Source organism: Pseudonaja textilis, chromosome 9 (genome assembly GCF_049901715.1).
Source record: "Pseudonaja textilis isolate UNSWEBS1 chromosome 9, rPseTex1.2, whole genome shotgun sequence".
Classification (NCBI taxonomy): Eukaryota; Metazoa; Chordata; class Lepidosauria; order Squamata; family Elapidae; genus Pseudonaja; species Pseudonaja textilis.
The window spans coordinates 2,363,755-2,385,124 of NC_141998.1; the positions used below are offsets into that span (position 1 = coordinate 2,363,755).

General features: G+C 46.1%; 1 protein-coding gene across 4 annotated transcripts in view; it reads right to left on the reverse strand.

Annotated features, from left to right (window-relative positions):
- Positions 1 to 19,259, reverse strand: part of ANK1 (ankyrin 1) — a 150,645-nt gene extending 131,386 nt beyond the window's left edge. For 3 of the 4 annotated variants that reach the window (XM_087938818.1, XM_087938820.1, XM_087938817.1), the window contains exon 1: positions 18,889 to 19,254. In XM_087938818.1, coding sequence (XP_087794944.1) covers positions 18,889 to 19,014 — 126 coding nt within the window. In that variant the 5' untranslated portion in view covers positions 19,015 to 19,254. Of the gene's footprint in view, positions 1 to 18,888 lie in introns of all 4 variants that reach the window. The other variant, XR_015744639.1, reaches the window with a different exon arrangement.
- Between the last annotated feature and the right edge of the window lie 2,111 nt (positions 19,260 to 21,370).

Consider the following 21,370-nt stretch of genomic DNA (forward strand, 5'->3'; position numbering starts at 1 on the left):
CCCTTACCCAGTTTCCACCACAGCCAACACAGCCACATTCCCACTCCCTGTCATCTGTTTGTCTTCCTCCTCAGATTCAGACTCTGACAGGGGCATGGCAGGATCCCTCCACTGATCAAAATCCACTCTGTCCCATCTAGAGGGCTGGAGGTGGCATCTGCATAACCTGGTTAAATTAAGTCAAAATCCATCCGTTGTGACTTTCTGAGTGGATGGATCTCTGAAAGCGTCTTTGCCAGAGCAGTTGTTAAAAAATATAATAATAATAATAAGGAGAAACCCCCAAGACTGTAGAACACTCTGCAAATTAAGAGCGGCAAAAAATAAATAGCAACACCATTTAAAAGGATGGATTCTCCTCTTCTCGGTCTGACTGCCAACTTAAGCATTTGGCCAACTGGGTTTCATTCTGGTTTTATTTTTTGCCTGCACAGTCACTTCCAGGCAGTAAAAATAGTTGCACAAATATACTTCCTCTGAAATGACATTCACATTCACTTTAGAGCATTTAGAGTGGGCACCTATGGCCCCTTTAAGACTCGTGGACTTCAACTCCCAGAATTTCTGGGCCAGCCATGTTGAAGTCCACAAGTCATAAAGAGGGTCATAGTTCCCCACCTGTGTTTTAGAGAGTGGGAGCTGAGGAAAGGAGAGAAGGGGTGGGGTGTTTCAAGGCAGAGGACAAGCTTGGTCTGCAGAAGGTCCTGGCTTTGATCTCCACCACTTCCAGGTAGGTACAAGAGGTCTCTACCTGAAGTCCCAAGGTGCCACTGTCAGGGTCTATGACAATTCTCTGTGGCCAACTCACTATGGCCAACTTGCTATAGCCAACTCACTATGGACAACTCATCATGCCAACTCACTATGGACAATTCACCATGGCCAACCCACTGCAGGACAACTTGGCACAGCCAACTTGCTGCAAGACAACTCGCTGAGGGACAGAGTTACACTAATATCAAAGATATAGTGGAAAAGAATCATTAAAGAAAGGATGCAGAAGGAGGGACAGAATGAAATGGGAATAGCGAAAATTAAAATAATAGTTCTTTATTTGTAAAACAAATAAATAAATAGAATTGTTAAATTGTCCCACAGTGAGTTGTCCCATGGCAACTTGGCTGTAGAAAGTTGTCCCATGGTGAGTTGACCATGGTGAGTTGGCCATGACGAGTTGGCCATGGCGAGTTGGCTGTGATGAGTTGTCCCATTCTGGTCACTGTCCTCAATGCCCACCAGCCTTCTGGATCCCTTGGCCCACAGATATGTTGTTCTACCAATTCTAGCATCCTCAACTGCAAGGCCATTTGAGCGTGGTGGAAGGTAGGATCCAGCATGACTGGATGACCGATCTCGAGGAAGGCCTGGGGTAGACCCTGTTCGGACAGAATTCACACAACGCTGTAGCCGTGCTTTGTTTAAGCACAGTTCCTTGGTTAAAAAAAAACTATTGATTCAGCTCATCCAACGCAGTAATTCATAAATCACGGTTTGCGCAAGCCAAACCAGCCAAACCACATGACGACTCAGCATGTTACAGTAGATCAACTTCTGAGAAAGACCAGATTAAAGGGAAGATGTCTCTCCAACAAAGCGAGAACATCTCCTCTTCCTTAGTTCCTTCAACTTTCTCCTCTTCTTCCACTTCAAACTCTCCAGAATCAGGCAGGGGCTAAATCTTGATGGGGAGGTCTCAGGTGGACATCCATCCTGTTTAATGCAGCAACGTCCCTTTTAAACCTACAGAGCTTCAACGCAATCTATCACATCAACTAAGTTCATATGTCACACTAAGCCATAGGTGGTTTTAACCTTCATGAAACAAGCTATATTGCGTACATTGAGTCCTTCTAAGCCAAAAACCATGGTTTACAGAGAAAGAGGGGGAGATGGAGGGAGGGAGGGAGAGAGAGAGAGAGAGACAGAGACAGAGACGGAGACAGAGACAGAGAGGGAGAGAGAGAGAGACTACAAAAACACCAAATGAAATATATTCAGTCATGAACTGGTTCATATCCCATATTAAAACCATGGCCGGGTATCCTCTATGCTGTTAAACTACAGACAAAAAACAACCTAATTTTCAACTTTCATCTAGTACAAGGGTCTCCAAACTTAGCACCTTTTAAGACTGGGGGCAGCTGGCTGGGGAATTCTGGAAGTTGAAGTCGAAATGGTGGGATTCAACCGGTGTAACAACCAGTTTGGTGAGAGAGAGAGAGAGCACTGTGTGCACAAGCAACATTATAACAACAGCCATTTGCAGCTAAAACTTACCTTCTGCTACAACCCCGATGAGTAAAACAGCTGAGGCGCAGCAGTCCACTGTGCTGCACAATCAGCTGGGCTTCAAAACAAGGGAATAAAGGATAGACTAGGACAAGGGTGGGTGGGCAGGACCAACTGATCCCTGGAACTACCGGTTTGTCCAGCCAGAGTTGGGGCAAAGCTGTTCCACCTTCTGGCTCCACAATCCAAACCCCAGGAAGACTGATTCCTCTTCCCTTCGAGGCCAGGAAGGGGCTCCAGCTTTCAAGCGGAGGGAGTCAGCCTTCCCCACCTAACTTTCTTTCCCTGTCCAGGGCTGTGGAACCGGGTGGTCAGTAGGGATGTCCCGCAATTAACGGAACAGGGCAGAATAAGGAATTGCAGACTTCAAAAGATAGCACACACATTCAGGAGGATGCCAGAACCCAGATAAGACTTGACAAAGATAATGCACGCTTTGCTTCCAGCAAGGTGCCGTGCGCAAACACTCTTTTTAAATCCTGTTTTCCCAGCTGCAACTAAAGAAGGGAATCAGGGCCCTTTTGTCCCCCGTAACCCATGTTGCTCCCTTATCTGTTCTTCCCTGCGTGCCCTAGGATGAAGAGGGGGTGGGCCTGGGTCTTCCTCTGAATGCCCAGCCGGACTGTACCCTTCCCCAGTTTCCTCCACAGCCACCGGAGCCACACTCCCACTCCCTGCCAGCTGTTCAACTTCCGCCTCGGAATCAGATTCCAACAAGGGCATGACACCAAGGTTCTAAGCTTAAATAAATCTGGTTTGTTCATCCGTTGTGTGAACTCGACACCACTATGGTTATAGATTACAGTTTAGGACCTGACTCTTTATGTCAATCTAGACACCTGTGACTCAGTCAAGAAACTACAACCCTTGCAAATCAGGACTTTGTGCAAGTTGTAAATGCAGCCTCTGGAAATATTTTTAAACAGCTAGCAGCCTTTCATGGAGAAGGCAGGACACACTCTTTAACTGCAGAGCTAGTAAACAGAAAGTAATTTAAAGAAAAAAGCAAACCAAAACAGGAGTTGTAGAGAAAAATCGTAACCAACGGTGCAGCCAACTTTACTGTAAAGCACTTTTTTTTAAAAAAAAAACGCTCCCTCGTTAAAATGATTAAAATCATTTGGAAAAAGTAACCAACCCAGTGGGTCAAAAATAGCACCGGTGCAGCTTGGAAGATGGAAACCGAGGAGCCTCAGGCTGTGAGTTTCAGAGCTTTGGTCAAGGGTTCAAAATTCTAGCACTAAATATTACTGCCACTTTGTAAAACCCTAGTAAAGCCACACCTGGAATACCGCAACCAATTTGGGGTCACCATACCGGAAAAAAAGAGGTTGAGACTTTTGAAAAAGTTCAGAGAAGAGCAACTAAGAGGGTCAAAGACCTGGAGACTAAAACATAGATGAAGAACGGCTGCAGGATTTGGGTTTGACTAGCCTAGAATAAAGAAGAATTAGGGGCGACATGATAGCTGTGTTCCAGTATTTGAGGGGCTGCCCCAAAGAAGAGGGGGTCAATTTATTCTCCAAATCATCAGAGGGCAGGACAAGAAACGATGGTTGGAAACTCATCAAGGAGAGAAGCAACCTGGAATTAAACAGAAACTTCCTAACAGTGAGGACAATTAACCGGTGGAACAGCTGGCCACCAGAAATTGCAGGCACTCCAACACTGGAGGTTTTTAAGAAGCATCTAGACAGCCACTTCTCTGAGATAGGGTAGGTTCTCCTGCTTAAGCAGTGGGCTGGACTAGAAGACCTCCAAGGTGCCTTCCAGCTCTATTTTATTCCATTCCTAAATAGAGGGGTGGACTAGATGGCCTCGAAACCCCTTCCAACTTTGCAACCGTACGTCTTTTTTCACCCATCCTGCTATTCTAGTAAAGCACCAGATATCATCGTTAGCCAAGGATTTTTTTAAAAAAAAAAACATGCACACAAATAATTCAAGGTTCAAAATGATCAATATTGAGAATAAATAGAATAAGCAGCAGAAATGCCAGAAATCCAAAGTGCATCCTTGATTAATATTTATAGATCAGACCAAGGAGGACAAGAGAGGGGGGAGGCAAGGGGCCTGATTCTACTTCCCGACCTCTGACCTTGGAGAAACCTTTCCAGGACATTAATTCTAATTTGGGGGAGTGGGCCAGAGTATATGTCACTTTTAAGTCCAGGATAATCGCCTGTTCCTCCCAGACAGCCAATTCGTCTCCTCCTCAATATTTTAAACAGCACATTTGTGAACTGTGGCTAAAATAAACCAGCTCAGATATATATATATATATATAGGAGAAATTATTTCATTTATTTTTATTTGTTTTAAAAAGCAAGCCTGTAAAATTAGCAAGACTATTTTATTCTATCTTTTTTAATATTTTATTTTTTAAAAACAAAAATACAAATCTCTATTCACATTAACGGCGTCTGTGTCATTATTAAACTTACATCTCCTTTTATACCTAAACATCAACTCTTATTTCTATCCTCCATCCATTTGTACCACCTATCCCAAACTGCATAATAGTCCAAATCATCTTTGCCTCTTAATTCCATTGTGAATTTATTCCATCCAATTTATCCAATCCATTATTTTTTATGTCAAGTCTTCTTCAGATGGTATCTTTTCCTTTCTTCCATCCCTGTGTGAAAGCTATTCTCGCCGCCGTTATGATATGTATAATGATATATTGGATGCCCTTGCTCAATTTCCCCTTAATTATTCCTAATAAAAATATTTCCGGTTCAAGTTACAATTTGTGTTCTGTAATTTCTAATAGCCATCTTTGTACCCTCACGTGATATTTTTTAACCTCTGGACACTGCCACCACATATGGAAGAACATTCCTGCTGTATATTTACACTTCCAACATTCTGCTTTTATGTTTGGATACATTTTGGCCAGTCTTAGCAAGACTGTTTTTAAAAGGGGAGGGGGAGGCAGAAAGGTAACTTGAAGGTAGTCCTTGTTGTACAACTACAGTGGAGCCCAAACCGTCCACTGCTAAGTAGGACCGTTGTTCTGTGAGTTTTGCCCCATGGGACAATCTTTCTTGCCACCGTTAAGTGAAATCATTGCGGCTGTTAAGTTAGTCACATGGTTGTGTGCACTTACCTGCAAAATGGGCCATGTGGGGACTCCTGGGAGAGGAGGGGAGGGACGGGCAGAGCCAGCTAGGAGGGGGATTTGGGGGGGGGGATTCTCCGAACTGCGCAGAATCTTAGCTAGGGGGCTCTCCCGAACCGCCAACGGCCCACCCCTGATCAAGTCCCTTTTGTTCAACTCATAAACCATTTTGTACACACGTTTGATAGTTGTCAACAGAAAGAAGAGGGGGGGGGAGTTTCAAAGAGGAGGCGGCAGTGTGGAATCGAAAGTACCTTCCATTCATCTTTTCTTCAAAGACCGATTAGATGACTCAAGCTTCTGCCGCGCAAAAATCTAATTGGAGAGAGCATGATTGATGACTCTTGGCTAGGGACGTGTTTCATTGGATGATACACCCAGAGGGGTGGGGGGAAAATCAGGGTCAAGGGTGACAGTGAATTACATATCTCAGAGTTGGCTACAGCTAGGCTAATGCTGGCATGTTAACTTCTAATAAATCCTTTGAAGTTTTGGGAGTGGGGCTCAGGGCTCATGATTTAATTGGAGTAACTGCCGGAACCCTTACAGATAGCCAACTCTGAGATACGTAATTCACTGTCACCCTTCACCCTGCTTTCCCCCCCACCCCTCTGGGTGTATCATCCAACAAAACATGTCCACCCTGGCATCTTTTGCGACAGCCAAAAAGAGCTTGGGTGAGCACCTGTAACCCTTTTCTGGTTCAGCCTCTCTTTGGAGGCCCACCTGGAGAGGACGGGAAGGGGCAAGAAGGACCCATGGAGTTGGGAGGGAAGGAGCCACACTTCTGAGCTACCTTCAGGGCTATGACGACCCGGGACGCAGCACAAAAGCATGAAACACACACAGTTGGGAGGACACCAGAACCCAGATAGGACTTGACAAACAAAGATAATGCACGCTTTGCTTCCAGCAAGGTTCTGTGCGCAAACGCCTTCTTTATCCTGTTTTCCCAGCTGTGGCTAATGAAGGGAATCAGGGCCTTTTTCTCCCCTGTAACCCATGTTGCTCCCTTATCCTTTCCTCCCTGAGTGCCCTAGGATGAAGACGGGGTGGGCCTGGGTCTTCCTCTGAATGCCCAGCTGGACTGTGCACTTCCCCACTTTCCTCCCCAGCCGCACTCCCACTCCGTCAGCTGCTCGACCTCCCCGTCAGAATCAGACTCCAACAGGGGCAGGACAGGGCAGCCTTGAAGCCGCACGCCAACTTAACTTCGATCTTCATGAGTTTGACACCTCTGGTTTAAAAGAAATCAGAGGGAAAAAAAAGGAGAGCCATTTTCTCTTCTCCAATCATCTCCCATCCTTTTAAACATTTCTCTCTGGACCATTTGCCAAGGTTAACACAATGCCAAGAGTAGATCTTGGCTTATTCGCTCCGTTCTCTGGGGAGCCAGCTCGGATATCTGGTTCAGGAAGACCTTTGGACCCGAGGGATTCATGCTGTGCCAAAGAACCTCATGCGCCTCCGAGCTTTCCGTCACCTTCAGAATGCCCTCCGAACCGGACATCTACTGTCAATTGCCATCAGGAGCCGCTCATAATTCTCACCTGTTTGTCTGACACTGGCCGGTGCCGGTGGTTATAAGTAGAATCTGCCAGCTTGGCAAAACCCAGCAGAACCCATGATGGGGATTTAATGCCTTACAAATAAGGTTGAAACCCATGAGGTTGTCTCGGGCTGGGGTGCAAGTCCAGCGGTTCTGTGGACGTGGCTTGGTGGGCGTGGCATGGTTTGGTGGGCGTGGCATGGCTTGGTGGGTGTGGCAGGGGAAGGAATTCAAAATCCCCATTCCCTCCCCACTCCTGGGCGGAGGTTAAAACAAAATCCCATTCCCTCCCTACCCCACTAACCTGCTTTCCAGCTCCGTTCTCCTGAGCAGAGCAACCAAAGGAGACCCACCCAATCAGCCGGGACTCGGGAGGCGGGGAATAAGTGGGGACGGGGCCAGTCAAAGGCGGGATTTGCCACTAACCTGCTTTCCAGCTCCGTTCTCCTGGGCAAGGCAACCAAAGGAGACCCACCCAATCAGCTGGGACTCGGGAGGCGGGGAATAGTTGGGGCGGGGCCAGTCAGAGGTGGGATTTGCCGGTTCTCTGAACTTTGGAGGTCATCTAGTCCACCCCTCTGCTCAAGCAGGAGGAGACCATATACCATGCCAGATAAATGGCTGTCCCTCGTCTTCTTAAAAGCCTCCACTGTTGAGCACCCACAACTTCTGGGGGCAAGCTGTTTGAAAATTTCTCCTTAATTCTAGATTGCATCTCTCTAGAATTTAATCTATAGAGTTAATCTAGAAGTTCTCTGTCTCCTGCTTGGCCTTATTTTAACTCCACTTTTTTTCCTTCTGTTGAGCAACTCACTAGGAGCTCGCTTTTCTGCCTTCGAGGTTGGATAATTTATAGACAGGTAGTCCTGCTTCAAACAAGACTATGCTTGTGTGAGTTTTGCGCCACTCTACAACCTTCCTTGCCACCGTTGTTAAGTGAATCACGGCAGTTCTTTAAGTTAGTAACAGTTAGTAACTAGTTGAGTGAATCTGGCTTCCCCATGGCTTTTGCTTGTCAGAAGGTTGCAAACGGGAACCACATGACCTCAGGACACTGTAACGGTCATAAAATGTGAGTCGGTTGCCAAGCACCTGAATTTTGATTGCGTGGGGATGCTACAAAGGTCCTAACTGTGAAAAACAGTCGTAAGTCCCATTTTTCAGCGCCGTTCTGACTCCCAATGACCACTGAATCATCTTCTTTTAATGATCCCATAATCCCTTGCAGGGGGAAGTCAGGGCAACTGAATGGAGTTAGCAGAGTGTTTTCATAGCCGGATGCCCTTCCCCGTCGCCAATGTGGAATTTTGTTTAGCAGATTTATTCTCAATGTACCCAGAAAAAGAAATATCTGCCTCTGCCTAGGATCGAGGTAAAGATACACTAGGAGTAAGGGTGGTATTCAGCAGGTTCTGACCGGTTCTGGAGAACTGATAGCGGAAATTTTTGAGTAGTTCGGCGAATCGGCAAATCCCACCTCTGACTGGCCCCACCCCCATCTCTTCTCCTTCCCCAGCCACGCCCACCAAGCCACACCCACAGAACCGGTAGTGAAAAATTTGAATCCCACCACTGACTCACAGCGTCCTGATGGTGAGGCAAGACCTCCACCTCTACGCCACCACACCACTCCCCAAGGGTCACCGAATGAACTGTTGTAAATCGAGGACTACCTGTTTTAGCTAAAGTTGTTACTTCCCACCTTTGTTTCAGGATATCGTGCCTCATTTTTCCTTTTTTATTTTTTTCCCCACATCGTCAAGAATCTTCTGGAATAGCTTGGTGGAAGAAAAAGGTAACGGAGCCAAACACTTCCAGGGAGTTCCCATGGATGTTGTAGATGGCCTTGAAATGGAGTTTCCCTGTTCCTGGTCCAACAATCTTAATGGAAACACCCCCATGGCTTTGTGCTTGTTTGCCTCTTCCTTAGCCAACAAAAGGTCATTATTTTTTGTTTTATGTCCTTCTCCAGCCAATTCTGCTCAGTGCCGAAGAGCAGCCATTCTGCACCTTCTCCAGACCTTGTAGAAAAAGATGAGATGGATCCTTCTCCAACCGAGTCAAATGTTTGGTATTCCCACCAACTTAGGCCCACGGACTGAGGTTTTCTAGGGATGGGGTGGTGTGTGTCCTATTCTAGAACAACGAAACAAGAGTTTCCGTGCACACATCACAACTATTTCAGACTGCAACTTCCTTGTTTGATGGCCCCCAAATGACAGCTCCGTTTTGTGACTATCGAGGAAGACTGTGTGGAACCAGGGATGTCCAACCGTGGCATCTTTGAAGACTTGTGGACTTCAACTTCAAGTCCACAAGTCTTCCAAGTTGCCAAGGTTGGACACCCCTGTTCCTCAGAAAGGAACTGAAAAGAGGCCACGCCTCTGAGACTTATGGTAGCATGAATTGCTACCAAACAATGGCTACCAACCTGCCTTCTTGCACGCGTCCAAAAGAAGGCTGGGAAAATATCTACGGATCCCCTCACATCCCGGACATAAATTGTTTCAACTCCTACCCTCAAAACGATGCTATAGAGCCCTGCACACCAGAACAACTAGACACACAGACAGTTTTTTCCTCAATGCCATCATTTTGCTAAACAACTCATTCCCACAACATTGTCGAATTATTTAGTAAGACTGTGTTACTATTCTTCTTCTCATCCTTCCTATTACCTATCTCCTTCCACTTATGACTACAAACTTGTTACTTGCGTCTTTATGATTTATATTGTTTTTGTTTCTTAGTACGATTTAGGTTGATTGCTTATTTAGTATCCTATGACTATCACTAGGGCTTGTATCTTATGATTTGTGATGAATGTATTTTTAGGATGACTATGATCATGATTTATCGCTTATGGCTTTTATGTACAATGTGAGCTTCTGCACCGAAGACAAATTCCTCGTGTGTCCAAACACACTTGGCCAATAAAGAATTCTGTTCTGTTCTGTTCTATTCTATTCTAATTTTCTCTATTCTATTCTAATTTTCTCTATTCTAATTTTCTAATTTTCTCTATTCTATTCTAATTTTCTCTATTCTATTCTATTCTAATTTTCTCTATTCTATTCTATTTCAATTTTCTCTATTCTATTCTAATTTTCTCTATTCTATTCTATTCTAATTTTCTCTATTCTATTCTAATCTGCATTCTAATTTTCTCTATTCTATTCTAATTTCCTCTATTCTATTCTAATTTCCTCTATTCTAATCTAATGTTCTCTATTCTAATCTATTCTATTCTAATTTTCTCTATTCCATTCTAATCTGTTGTACTCTAATTTTCTCTATTCAAATTTTCTCTATTCTATTCCAATTTTCTCTATTCTATTCAAATTTTCTCTATTCTATTCAAATTTTCTCTATTCTATTCTAATCTGTATTCTAATTTTCTCTATTCTATTCTAATTTTCTCTATTCCATTCTAATCTGTTGTATTCTAATTTTCTCTATTCAAATTTTCTCTATTCTATTCCAATTTTCTCTATTCTATTCTAATCTGTATTCTAATTTTCTCTATTCTATTCTAATTTTCTCTATTCCATTCTAATCTGTTGTATTCTAATTTTCTCTATTCCAATTTTCTCTATTCTATTCCAATTTTCTCTATGCTATTCCAATCTAGTCTATATTCTACTCTATATGCTAGTCTATATTCTAGTCTATTCTGTTCTGTTCTATTCTATTCACCAGAGCATCCATCCTTCTGGAACGCAGCATTTCATTTGAATCACTGAACCATTATCCCTGCTAACAGCTCTTCCTTCTCCAACCTCAGAAGCTACCACGTCCCTCTGGAGAAAGCAACCAGATCTTATGCAACCGGGGAAAAAAACACAGCATTTGGTGGTTTTATTTAGAAAAGCCATGAACCACTGCAGTATCCTCTCCAAAAAAATTTCTGCAATGTATTGAGCACCTTAGCTATCAATATTATTGATCATCTTAATAGTAAACCTAAGGAATCTTATGTATTCATCTTATGTATTCATCTTATGAAATACATTTGTGATATCGAGAGCCGGGGAGAAAGCACCACTAATTTGCACGTTGTCGAAAAGACGAGCAGAAATTGAAATGAGGTTTTGGCCAGGTGAAGATATGGACTCTCATCTGAGACCCCCCCTCAATTTTTTTTCTTTCCCGGACTCCTTACTACAATGCTTATCATCCCCAGACTACGCAGGATGGGAACATTTAAGTCAGAGAAGAACTAAAACAGCAGCGTGTCCTGACATGCGTTCCTTCTTTTATCAGAACCTAGCAAAAAGGCATGAAAAAGTTATATAAGCATTGAGTTCCCCAGAACGCATGATCTTTAAAAAAATATAAATAAAAAGCTCAAATGGAGAAGAAGCCAAAAAAATATATATGATAAAATTAACTCAAGGTGATTCAGTGAGGACTTCTGCAGTTCAAAATAAGAAGTGGATTGTAAACTTCGTGAACAACACTTAGAAATATGGACTGAGTGAAACCAGGCTTAATCGCAGGAACTGTGAGAGGGATCTTGGAGTCTTAGTGGATAACCAGCTAAATATGAGCCAGCCATGTGCAGCGGGATCCAAAAAAGCCAATGCAGTCCTAAGTTGCATTAACAGAGGGATACAATCGAGATCAAGGGAGGTACTACTATCACTCTATAAAGCCTTAGTAAGGCCACACCTAGAGTACTGCATCCAGTTTTCATCATCACACTATGAAAAAGATGTGGAGACTCTAGAAAGAGGGCAGAGAAGAGCAACCAGGATGATGAGGGGACTGGAGGATGAGACATACGAAGAACGGTTGCAGGAACTGGGCCTGGCTAGTCTAGGGAAGAGAAGGACCAGGGGAGACATGATAGCATCTAATATTTGAGGGGCTGCCCCAGAGAGGAGGGGGATCAAACTATTTTCCAAAGCACCCAAAGGCCAGACGAGGAATAATGGATGGAAACTGAACAAAGACAGATTCAACCTACAAATAAGGAGAAACTTTCTGACAGTGAGAACAATCAACCAAAGGAACAGAAGTTGCCTTCAGAAGCTGTGGGAGCTTCATCCCTGGAGGCTTTCAAGAAGAGACTGGACCGCCATCTGTCAGAAATGGTGCTTGGCAGGGGAGTTGGACTGGATGACCTACAAGATCCTTTCCAACTCTGTTAATCTGTATCTGATCAAATTGTTCTTCTACATTGAATTGTGTTTAGCACCCAGGGCTGACTGGCCAGTTCCAGAAACGTCAATGTTTTTAGTTTCCAATCAATCAATCAATCGCTTGTCGTGGACAAAGCACACAGAATCCTGTTACGACATGGAAAGTTACACGGAAAGCCCCCCACTTCACCCCCGTTTCATCTGCAGGTTCAAACACAAAATGCCTTCAAACCTATCCATTTGCTTTGCGTGCGTTTCCGGAGGAGCTGCGCAACTGAAACGCAAACCAAGTTTTAAACCACAAAAAAATAAGCAAAACAAATCGGTACAGGTTTAAGAAAGAAAGGAAGGAAGGAAGGAAGGAAGGAAGGAAGGAAGGAAGGAAGGAAGGAAGGAAGGAAGGAAGGAAGGGAAGGGAAGGAAGGAAGGAAGGAAGGGAAGGAAGGAAGGAAGGAATCAAGTTGTATTGACCTGGATGAAGCTGTTATGCAAATCCAACCTATACGGCAAACGTCCCGAAAAAAATCTAACCTGTTTTAAAATCCTTTCATGGGGGAAGCATGCAAAAGGAAAAACTGTCCCTCTCGTCACCCAAGCATTTTCTCTGCTGTATTTTTTTCATTCTGTCTGTGTCTCGCTTTTCCCGTGTCCCCAAAATACTTTTTTTGAGTTCTGGTCCTGTTGTGCAACTTCCTGCAGAAAACTGGGTTAAGCCCACAAAATGGAGCGTGTCAACTGATGTGGGCAAGGCATTTATCAAAGCGCCAACCTCGCTAACCAACTAATTTGAGTCAATCACCCGAAAATCAAAGCCAAGGACAGAGTTTTAAAAGCTACTGGCTGCAAAAAAATAAAGCAGCACTCCCGACAGCTTCGTTGTTACACACACACACACACACAGAGAGAGAGAGAGAGAGAGAGAGAGAGAGAGAGAGAGAGAGAATAACAATCAAATATTTCCATATTTGAGCCTGAAGGCAGCCGTGTTTTCCCTCTTGTTTCATTCTGGAAAAACGATACGCTTGCTTCTAAATATAGAAGATCCATTCAGATAATACAGAGACAAATCTGGACTGGATCTATGAAATTCATGTATTTGTTGTTGTTTTTTTTCTGAAAGACAACTTCAACCACAGGCAATTACCACAATCTTACGCCAATGAATTGTGTGTGCTAATTAGGAGTTGTGCGAAGTGGATTGTGGCTGCAGGTCCTTCTTTTGCATCCGCTGACGGTCAGTTTAACTGAGTTCCTTCACAGGGCTGTGTAACCCAGGGAGGGTGGGGGGAGTATGTTATCTCTTTTTGCCCGCCTGCTTTTCGCCCCTATTTTTATCCTCAATATTATCATTGCCGCCGTAATTTGTAGCCACGGATCGCGGTGAAATAAAACACCGAGCCAAGATACAGGGCTGCATAGTTCACTGCATCATTTCTTTGCAGTAAGGCCAAAAGAGGGGGAAAAAAAATTGACAATCAGTACAATTGACAATCAGACTGCAGAAACATCACTTGTAAAAGTTAATCTAGGTGAAATTATAAGAAAAGGAGAGATACATCCAGCCTGGTTTCATTCGTGCCATTCATCTTTGGATCAAACTTCCCTGCAGTTGTTCTCAAGCTACAATTCTTTCCCCTTTCATAGCATGCAGCTCATATGAGACGACTACATTAAGTAGGTTTTTTTTTTTCTTCTCTTTCTGGTTATATACACAAAATACAGAACAGCCTGTCAAGAGCAGAGATATTCTGCTGTGCCCCTTACACAAGATTCCTGAAATGGAACAGTAACTGAATGGAATGTGAGTATTTGACCGTAGCGTCAATATTAAGGCGCCGCATATTTTCGGGGACTACAATCCAGTGCATCAGATCTTTAAAACAAATACAATACAGAAATGCTGAGTTACAAGTATACAGCCAGTCCTCAACTTATGACCACAATTGTAGCCCAGAATTTATGTTGCCAATGTTGTGAATGTCAGGGCTCTGGCATCCACCCCCATTCAAATCACGAGTCTCTAGCCGCATCTTTCAGAGTTAAAACAAAAAACAAGATTTATTAGGAGTGAACATGTCGGCGTTACCTGGGTGCAGCCGACTCTGAGACACATCATTCATTTCCCCCTTGATCCTGGTCTTCCCCCACCTCCTGGATGTATATTCTCCAATGGGACACATCCATAGCCAAGAGTCATCAGTCATGCTCTCCAGTAATAATCTTGCACGCCAACAGCTTCGGCTGCCTAGCAGTTATCTGAAGCATTTAAGGAATGCACTGCTCCGCCCCACTCCCTTTCTGCTGGCAACTCTAAAAGACCAGAAATATTTTTGTTGCAGGGATCATAAGTGTGAACAAAACGGTCCTAACTCACTTTTTTCAGTGTAACCTCCCAGCAATGAGCTGTTATAACTCAAGGCCTACCTGTCTGCCTGAAACTCTAAGGGAGCATCTCAGGAACAGTCAAAATTTATATTTTATATACTGCTATCAAATGGTCAGACTTGGAAATGATAGGATCTTGGAAATGAAAGGATCTTGATTGCTTTTGATTAGCCGTACGGTATAATTTCTTCCTTGCCAACGTTTTGATCTTTATCAAAGTCTTTGCAAAATGAATTAATGAGGAGGTCCACTCCAAGGAGTATCAGAGGAAGGTAATCTACAGGGATCATACAGCTTGACCATGAAATAATCCATGACTGAGGCTGATGGGACTTGCAGTCCCGCCGTATTTGGGGGACAGTAAGGCAGAAAGTTTTGGATGGTAAAAAAATGTATACGTAAAGTATACAAAACAATATTGTAGTATATAAAGGATAAAGTATAATATTGTTGTGTTTGTTATTGCAATGGGGAGGGATTGCTAGCATTCCTGCCTCCCCCCAATTGTGTCACATCTCCAAGATACAATCATGAAAAGTTAACTCACTGTCTTGCAGAAAAGTAAGTCTAAATCGGATTTTGTGGATGAAATTTGCATTCGACACAGCCGATCAACAAAACAGCAAAGCACCCCCTTAAACCACCAGCTAATTCCACTGTTAAAGTGTCACAAAACTTGGGTGGTTGTTAGTGCAAAGGACCGGCATTACAACTTCGACAAAGGAGAACAGGGAATGGATACATACACAAAAACCTGCTTGAATACAAAAGACATTTTAACAGACTCAAATCATGCCAGGTTTCATCCTGAAAGAGCACTCCAGTACAAATCCTGTCCATCTTTTCAGATAACAGATAATCAGAGTTGGAAGGGACCTCGTAGGTCATCTAGTCCAACCCCCTGCCCAAGCAGGAGACCCTACACCATTTCTGACAGATGGCAGTCTGATCTCTTCTTGAAAGTCTCAAGCAATGGCGCTCCCACAACTTCCAAAGGCAAGCTGTTTTCTTTCAACAATTTCCCTAGATGGGCCAGCTATGGCCATCCCAGGGTTATGTAAAGCAGTGTCCTTATCAGAACCAAAACAATGCTTTAAAAAAAAAAGTAAAATATATAGGTTTCCAGACTAACAAGCACATGCTATAACCAGAGGGGGGAAAAATACAGAGGTAAAAAAAAAAATAGAGAAGGATTTTAAAGTCTGTATCCTAAAGAAATGCCTTCTTTGTTTCGTGTAACTAAAATATGAGGGTTGTTTATAACTATACGTAGGCTAGTATAATTAATATGATCATAAATAAGCTAATATCATTATAAATATGCTTATTACATGTATTATCATGGTCACTACCAGAATATTTACTTTTTTTTTTCCTTCTGTAAAACGAAATGCCCGGACAATACACTGTCTTCGAAGTATTTATATATAAATAAAAAACTTGACTTTTTTTAAAAAATGCCTTTTTTCACACACACACACCCTCTGCTCTTACCAAATAATCCATAAGCATTCAGCTTGAAAAGCTGTTTAGCGGAGCACACAAAAATTTGCACGGCCCAAGGAGCAGCTACGGGTTGGCTTCACCCAAGGTTCTTCCTTGCATCTCAAGGAATCAGGAGGTCGGAGGTGGGATTCTTGTCTTGCATGCAAATGAGCCGGACCAGTTCCTGGTCCAGTTATGTCAGAGGAGTGCAATTCAGAAGCGGGGAGGGTGGGGGGGAACAGCTTGTTAAGGCCCATACCTGGTAAAGGTAAATCAAAACTGGGGCAAGTATATTCTCCGAAAGGTATGTAGCGGGACTGCAAAATGCAAATTTTGCTGAACGCTTCATTCATCAATTCTAGAATGAGCATTGCTTTCTCCCTCCACCCCAACTGGAAAAACTACAACCGGGTTCCTCCTGAGTTGGTTTGGGGTTTGTTTCCAAAAAATTGACACGGCTGTCTCCTATCTTATCGCTTCCCTGGGCGTTTTGTCTTTTTCCCTTTCTGTCCAATTTTATTTTTAAAAAAGGAAAGTGGTAGAATTTTAAAACAGTTTGAGCAGATTAGCAGAGTTGGAAGGGACCTTGTAGGTCTTCTAGTCCAACCCCCTATCCAAGCAGGAGACCCTACCCCCTTTTTGAAGGAGTTCTAAGCCCATTGGAGAAGGGCTTGTGGCCGTGAGCCTACAAAATGCACGTCCCTCCTTGAAGTGAGCATCTGGAGAAAGCTTGTCCTTGCTCTGATAGGGAAGCCGTCCTGGATATTATTATTATTATTATTATTATTATTATTATTATTATTATTATTATTATTATTATTATTATTATTATTATTATTAGTTCCCTCCTTCCCTCTCTCTCCCCCCTCTTTCTCCCTTCTCTCTCTCTCCCTTCTCTCTTTCTCCCCTCCCTCCTTTCTCTCTCTCTCTCCCTCCTCCCTCTCTCTCTCTCTCCCTCTTCTCTCTCTCTCCCTCCCTCCCTTCTCTCTCTCTCCTCCCCCTTTCTCTCTCTCTCCCCCTTCCCTTTCTCTCCCTCCCTCCTCTCTCTCTCTCTCTTTCTCCTCCTCCCTCCCTCCCTCTCTCTCTCTCCCTTCTCCCTCTCCCTCCCTCCCTTCTCCTTCCCTTCTCTCTCTCCCTCTCTCTCTCTCTCTCCCCCTTTCTGGCAGTGCTAGAGATGGCGCCCCAAACCCCAAGTTACACTTGGGAGGAAACTTCCATCTCCCACTCCCCTCCTCTCCCCCCAAAAAACCATTTCCCCCCTCCCCACTGCATATACCTCACCTGACCTCTGGAGACAGCCTGACAAACCTGGAAGCTCAGAAGGAGCTTCAGGCATTCTAGAGAAAGATGGCTGGCTTTAAAAGAACTCGGGGGGGGTGGGTGGGAGGTATATCCAAAAAGCACCCTGATTCTTCATCAGAGGGGGGGTGACTCTGCACCCTCCCCACCCACCCACCCCCTGGCTTAGCAGGAGTCGGGCAAAACGGAGGCCTAGGAAGCCCCAATTTTCCAAGGGGCTGCGATGATAAGACATTTCTCCCTCAATGGAACCTCCAGCTAAGGGGGCAGTCTACCTCCAATCGCAGCTCCCGGCAGGAGGGAATCGGGGATGGCCTCCCCTCCATCTTTTTAAGGCCCTGCTGGCAGCTTCCCTCCGCCACCCCTTGTGCTGGGCTCTTCTCCACACCTCGCCTATCCTCCTTCTGTGGGTCGGACTACAAACGCCATCAGCCCCAGCCCCGGGGAAACGTTTTGGTCCAGAAGCCAAGCGGGCTTCTTGGGAACAGCCCCAAGTCGCCCAGGCCAGGCAACGGGAGGAGAACCCAGGCGAGACGGAGGCTGGTCAGCTCCCTTCCAGCAAGCCGGACAGCTCCGGGCGAGGCTTCCCCCCCCCCCCCCCCCCCCACGGCCTTTCCGGCCCCCCGAGGGGCGCCAGTTCCTGGCCACGACCCCAGCGGGAGCCCCTCCTTGCAAGACGCTGCCGAGCCGCCGCCCGGGGACCCCCGCCCCAAAGAATTGTCCCGCCAGGAGGAGCAGCGGTCGAAGCGGCAGAAGCAGCAGCTCCCCCGCCGACGCGTCCCGCGTCCCGGGGCGCCGCAGAGCCCGAGGGGGAGGCCGGGATCCCGGAGTTGCGTCGGTTCCGAGGCTCGAAAGCGCGCAAGCGGGGAGGAGGAGGAGGAAGAAGAGGAAGAAGAGGAAGAGGAAGAGGAAGAGGAGGAGGGGGAGAAGAGGAGGAGGAGGAGGAGGAGGGAAGGGAAGGAAGAAGAGGAAGAGGAAGAGGAAGGAAGGGGAAGGAAGAAGAGGAGGAGGAGGAGAAGGAAGGGAAGAAGGAAGAAGAGGAACTGGAGGAGGAGGAAGGAGGAGGAAGAGGAGGAGAGAGGAGGAGGAGGAGGAGGAGGAGGAAGGGGAGGAGAGGAGGAGGAGGAGGAGGAGGAGGAGGAAGGGGAGGAAGAAGGGAAGAAGAGGAACTGGAGGAAGAAGAGGAGGAAGAGGAGGAGGAGGAGGAGGAGGAAGGGGAGGAAGAAGAGGCAGAAGAGGAAGGGGAGGAGGAAGGTAGAAAAGGAACTGGAGGAAGAAGAGGAAGGGGAGGAAGAGGAGGAGGAGGGAGAAGAAGATGAGGAGCAGGAGGAAGAAGAGGAAGGGGAGAAAGAAGAGAAGGAAGAGGAAGAAGAGGAGGGAGGAAGAAGGAAGAAGAGGAAGGGAAGGAAGAAGAAGAGGAGGAGGAGGAGGAAGGGGAGGAAGAAGGAAGAAGAAGAAGAGGAGGAAGAAGAGGAGGAAGAGGAGGAGGAGGAGGAAGAAGAGGAAGGGGAGAAAAAGAGAAGGAAGGGGTAGAAGAAGGAGAGGAGGAAGAGGAGGAGGAGGAGGGCTGCGGCGGGCACGTGGCCCCGGCCGGCCGTTCCGGGCGGGCTGACCTTCTTCTTGCGGTCCCGCGAGCGGTTCCTCCGTTTGCGGTTCGACTCCTCCTTCTCCTTCTGCTCCTGCAGGGCCTGCGCCTCGATGTCTTTGATCTTCTTCAGCTGCTTGGCCGCCTGAGCCATGGCGCGGCCGGGAGGAGGAGGAGGAGGCGCCGCCGCCGCCGCTGCAGTCCCGCCGCCCCGAGCCGGGCAGCCGCGGAGCCGGAGCTGCGGACCGGACGGGCCGGGCTAGAGGCGTCCTGGCGGCGGCGGCGGCGGCAGCGGCAGCAGCGGCGGGCGGGGCGAGGCGTCTGATCGGGGAGGGCGCCGGGAAGCGCGCAGCATGGCCCGGCGGGGCTGCGCGGGGGGCGCCGGGGTGGCCGCTCCTGCAAGCCCGCCGCCCCGTTGCGCGGGCCGAGCCTTCCTCCTCCTCCTCCTCCTCCTCCTCTTCCACCGGGCAGCCGCTTCCAACCTGCGCAGCGCCAGCCAAGGCAGCCAAGGCAGGAGGGCGCTTCTGCTGCAGTGGCTGCTGCGGCTGCTGCGCGTCTCCCCAGCACGGGAGCTGGGCGCGCGGGCGCGCGAGCCGTGCAACAGCGCCCGCGGCAGCAGCCACCCGGAGCGATGCAAGGGGCTGGAGGCTGCAGGGCGCAGCGTGCGCGGGGAGGGGGATTCGAACCGAGGCAGCTGCGCCTCTGCCCCGCCACCCCACCCCGCCTCTTTGCTCCCGGCCTGGGGCAGCGCCCACGTGTCCGTCCCCCCCCTCCACGCCATTCTCTCTCTCTCCTTCCCTGCGCCCCAGCTTTGCGCGCAGTAGCCCCCCCCCCACCCCGGAGGAAGGAGTGTGGATGGTGCAAGGGGTTTGCGCGCGAAGCCAGCGCCAACGGGTTGGCTTCCTCCAGGAGGCAGGGGAAGGGAGGCAGGGGGTCTCTGCGCGTGTTGCAGGTACGGTGAATCAGTTAACAGGTCATCAGCGTTGGAAGGGACCTTCTAGGTCATCTAGTCCAACCCCTCGCCCAAGCAGGGGACCCCACAGCATTTCTGACGGATTGCAGTCCACAATCTGGGCTCTTGAAAACCTCCAGTGATGGAGAAGGAAGGAAGGAAGGAAGGAAGGAGGGAGGGAAGGAAGGAAGGAAGGAAGGAAGGAAGGAAGGAAGGAAGGAAGGAAGGAAGGAAGGAAATGAGGTTCGGGCTTGTATTTGTCAAGGCTAACACAGTCCTAGGCTGCATTAATAGAAGGATAGAATCAAGATCACACGAAGGGTTAATACCACTTTATAAGGCCTTGGTGAGGCCACATATGGAATCCTGCATCCAGTTTTGGTTGCCACGATGTAAAAAGGATGTCGGGACTCTAGAAAGAGAGCAGAGAAGAGCAACCAAGATGATTAGGGGACAGGAGGCGAAAACCTATGAGGTACGGTGGCGGGAATTGGGCTTTGTCTGGTGTGATGAAAAGAAGGACTAGGAGAGACATGATAGCAGTGGTCCAACACCTCAAAGGTTGCCCCAAAGAAAAGAGAGTCAAGCTGTTCCCCAAAGCCCCTGAGGGCAGGACAAGAAGCGACCGGTGGAAACTGATCAAGGAGAGAAGCAACTTAGAACGAAGGAGGAATTTCCTGACAGTGAGAACAATTAACCAGTGGAACCACTGGCCTCCAGAGGTTGTAAAATTTGTAAATGCTTCAACACTGGAGATTTTAAAGAAGAGATTGGACAGTCCTTTGTCAGAAATGGTTGTAGGGTCTCCTGCCTAGGCAGGGGGTTGGACTGGATGACCTACCAGGTCCCTTCCAACTTTGTTATTCTATTCTATTCCATTCCATTCCATTCCATTCCTCTATTCTATTCTATTCTATTCTATTCTATTCTATTCCATTCCATTCCATTCCATTCCATTCCATTCTTCTACTCAATTCTATTCTATTCCAATCCATTCTATTCCTCTTTTCTATTCTATTCTATTCTATTCTATTCTATTCCATTCCATTCCATTCTATTCCTCTATTCTATTCTATTCCATTCCATTCCATTATTCTATTCTATTCTATTCTATTCTATTCTATTCTATTCTATTCTATTCCATTCCATTCCATTCCATTCCATTCTATTCCTCTTTTCTATTCTATTCCATTCCATTCCATTCCTCTATTCTATTCTATTCTATTCTATTCTATTCTATTCTATTCCATTCCATTCCATTCCATTCCATTCTTCTGCTCAATTCTATTCTATTCCATTCCAATCCATTCTATTCCTCTATTCTATTCTATTCTATTCTATTCTATTCTATTCTATTCTTTTCTATTTTCTATTCTATTCTATTCCATTCCATTCCATTCTTCTACTCAATTCTATTCTATTCTATTCTATTCTATTCTATTCTATTCTATTCTATTCTATTCTATTCCATTCCATTCCATTCCTCTATTCTGTTCTGTTCTGTTCCATTCTATTCTATTCTATTCTATTCTATTCTATTCTATTCTATTCTATTCCA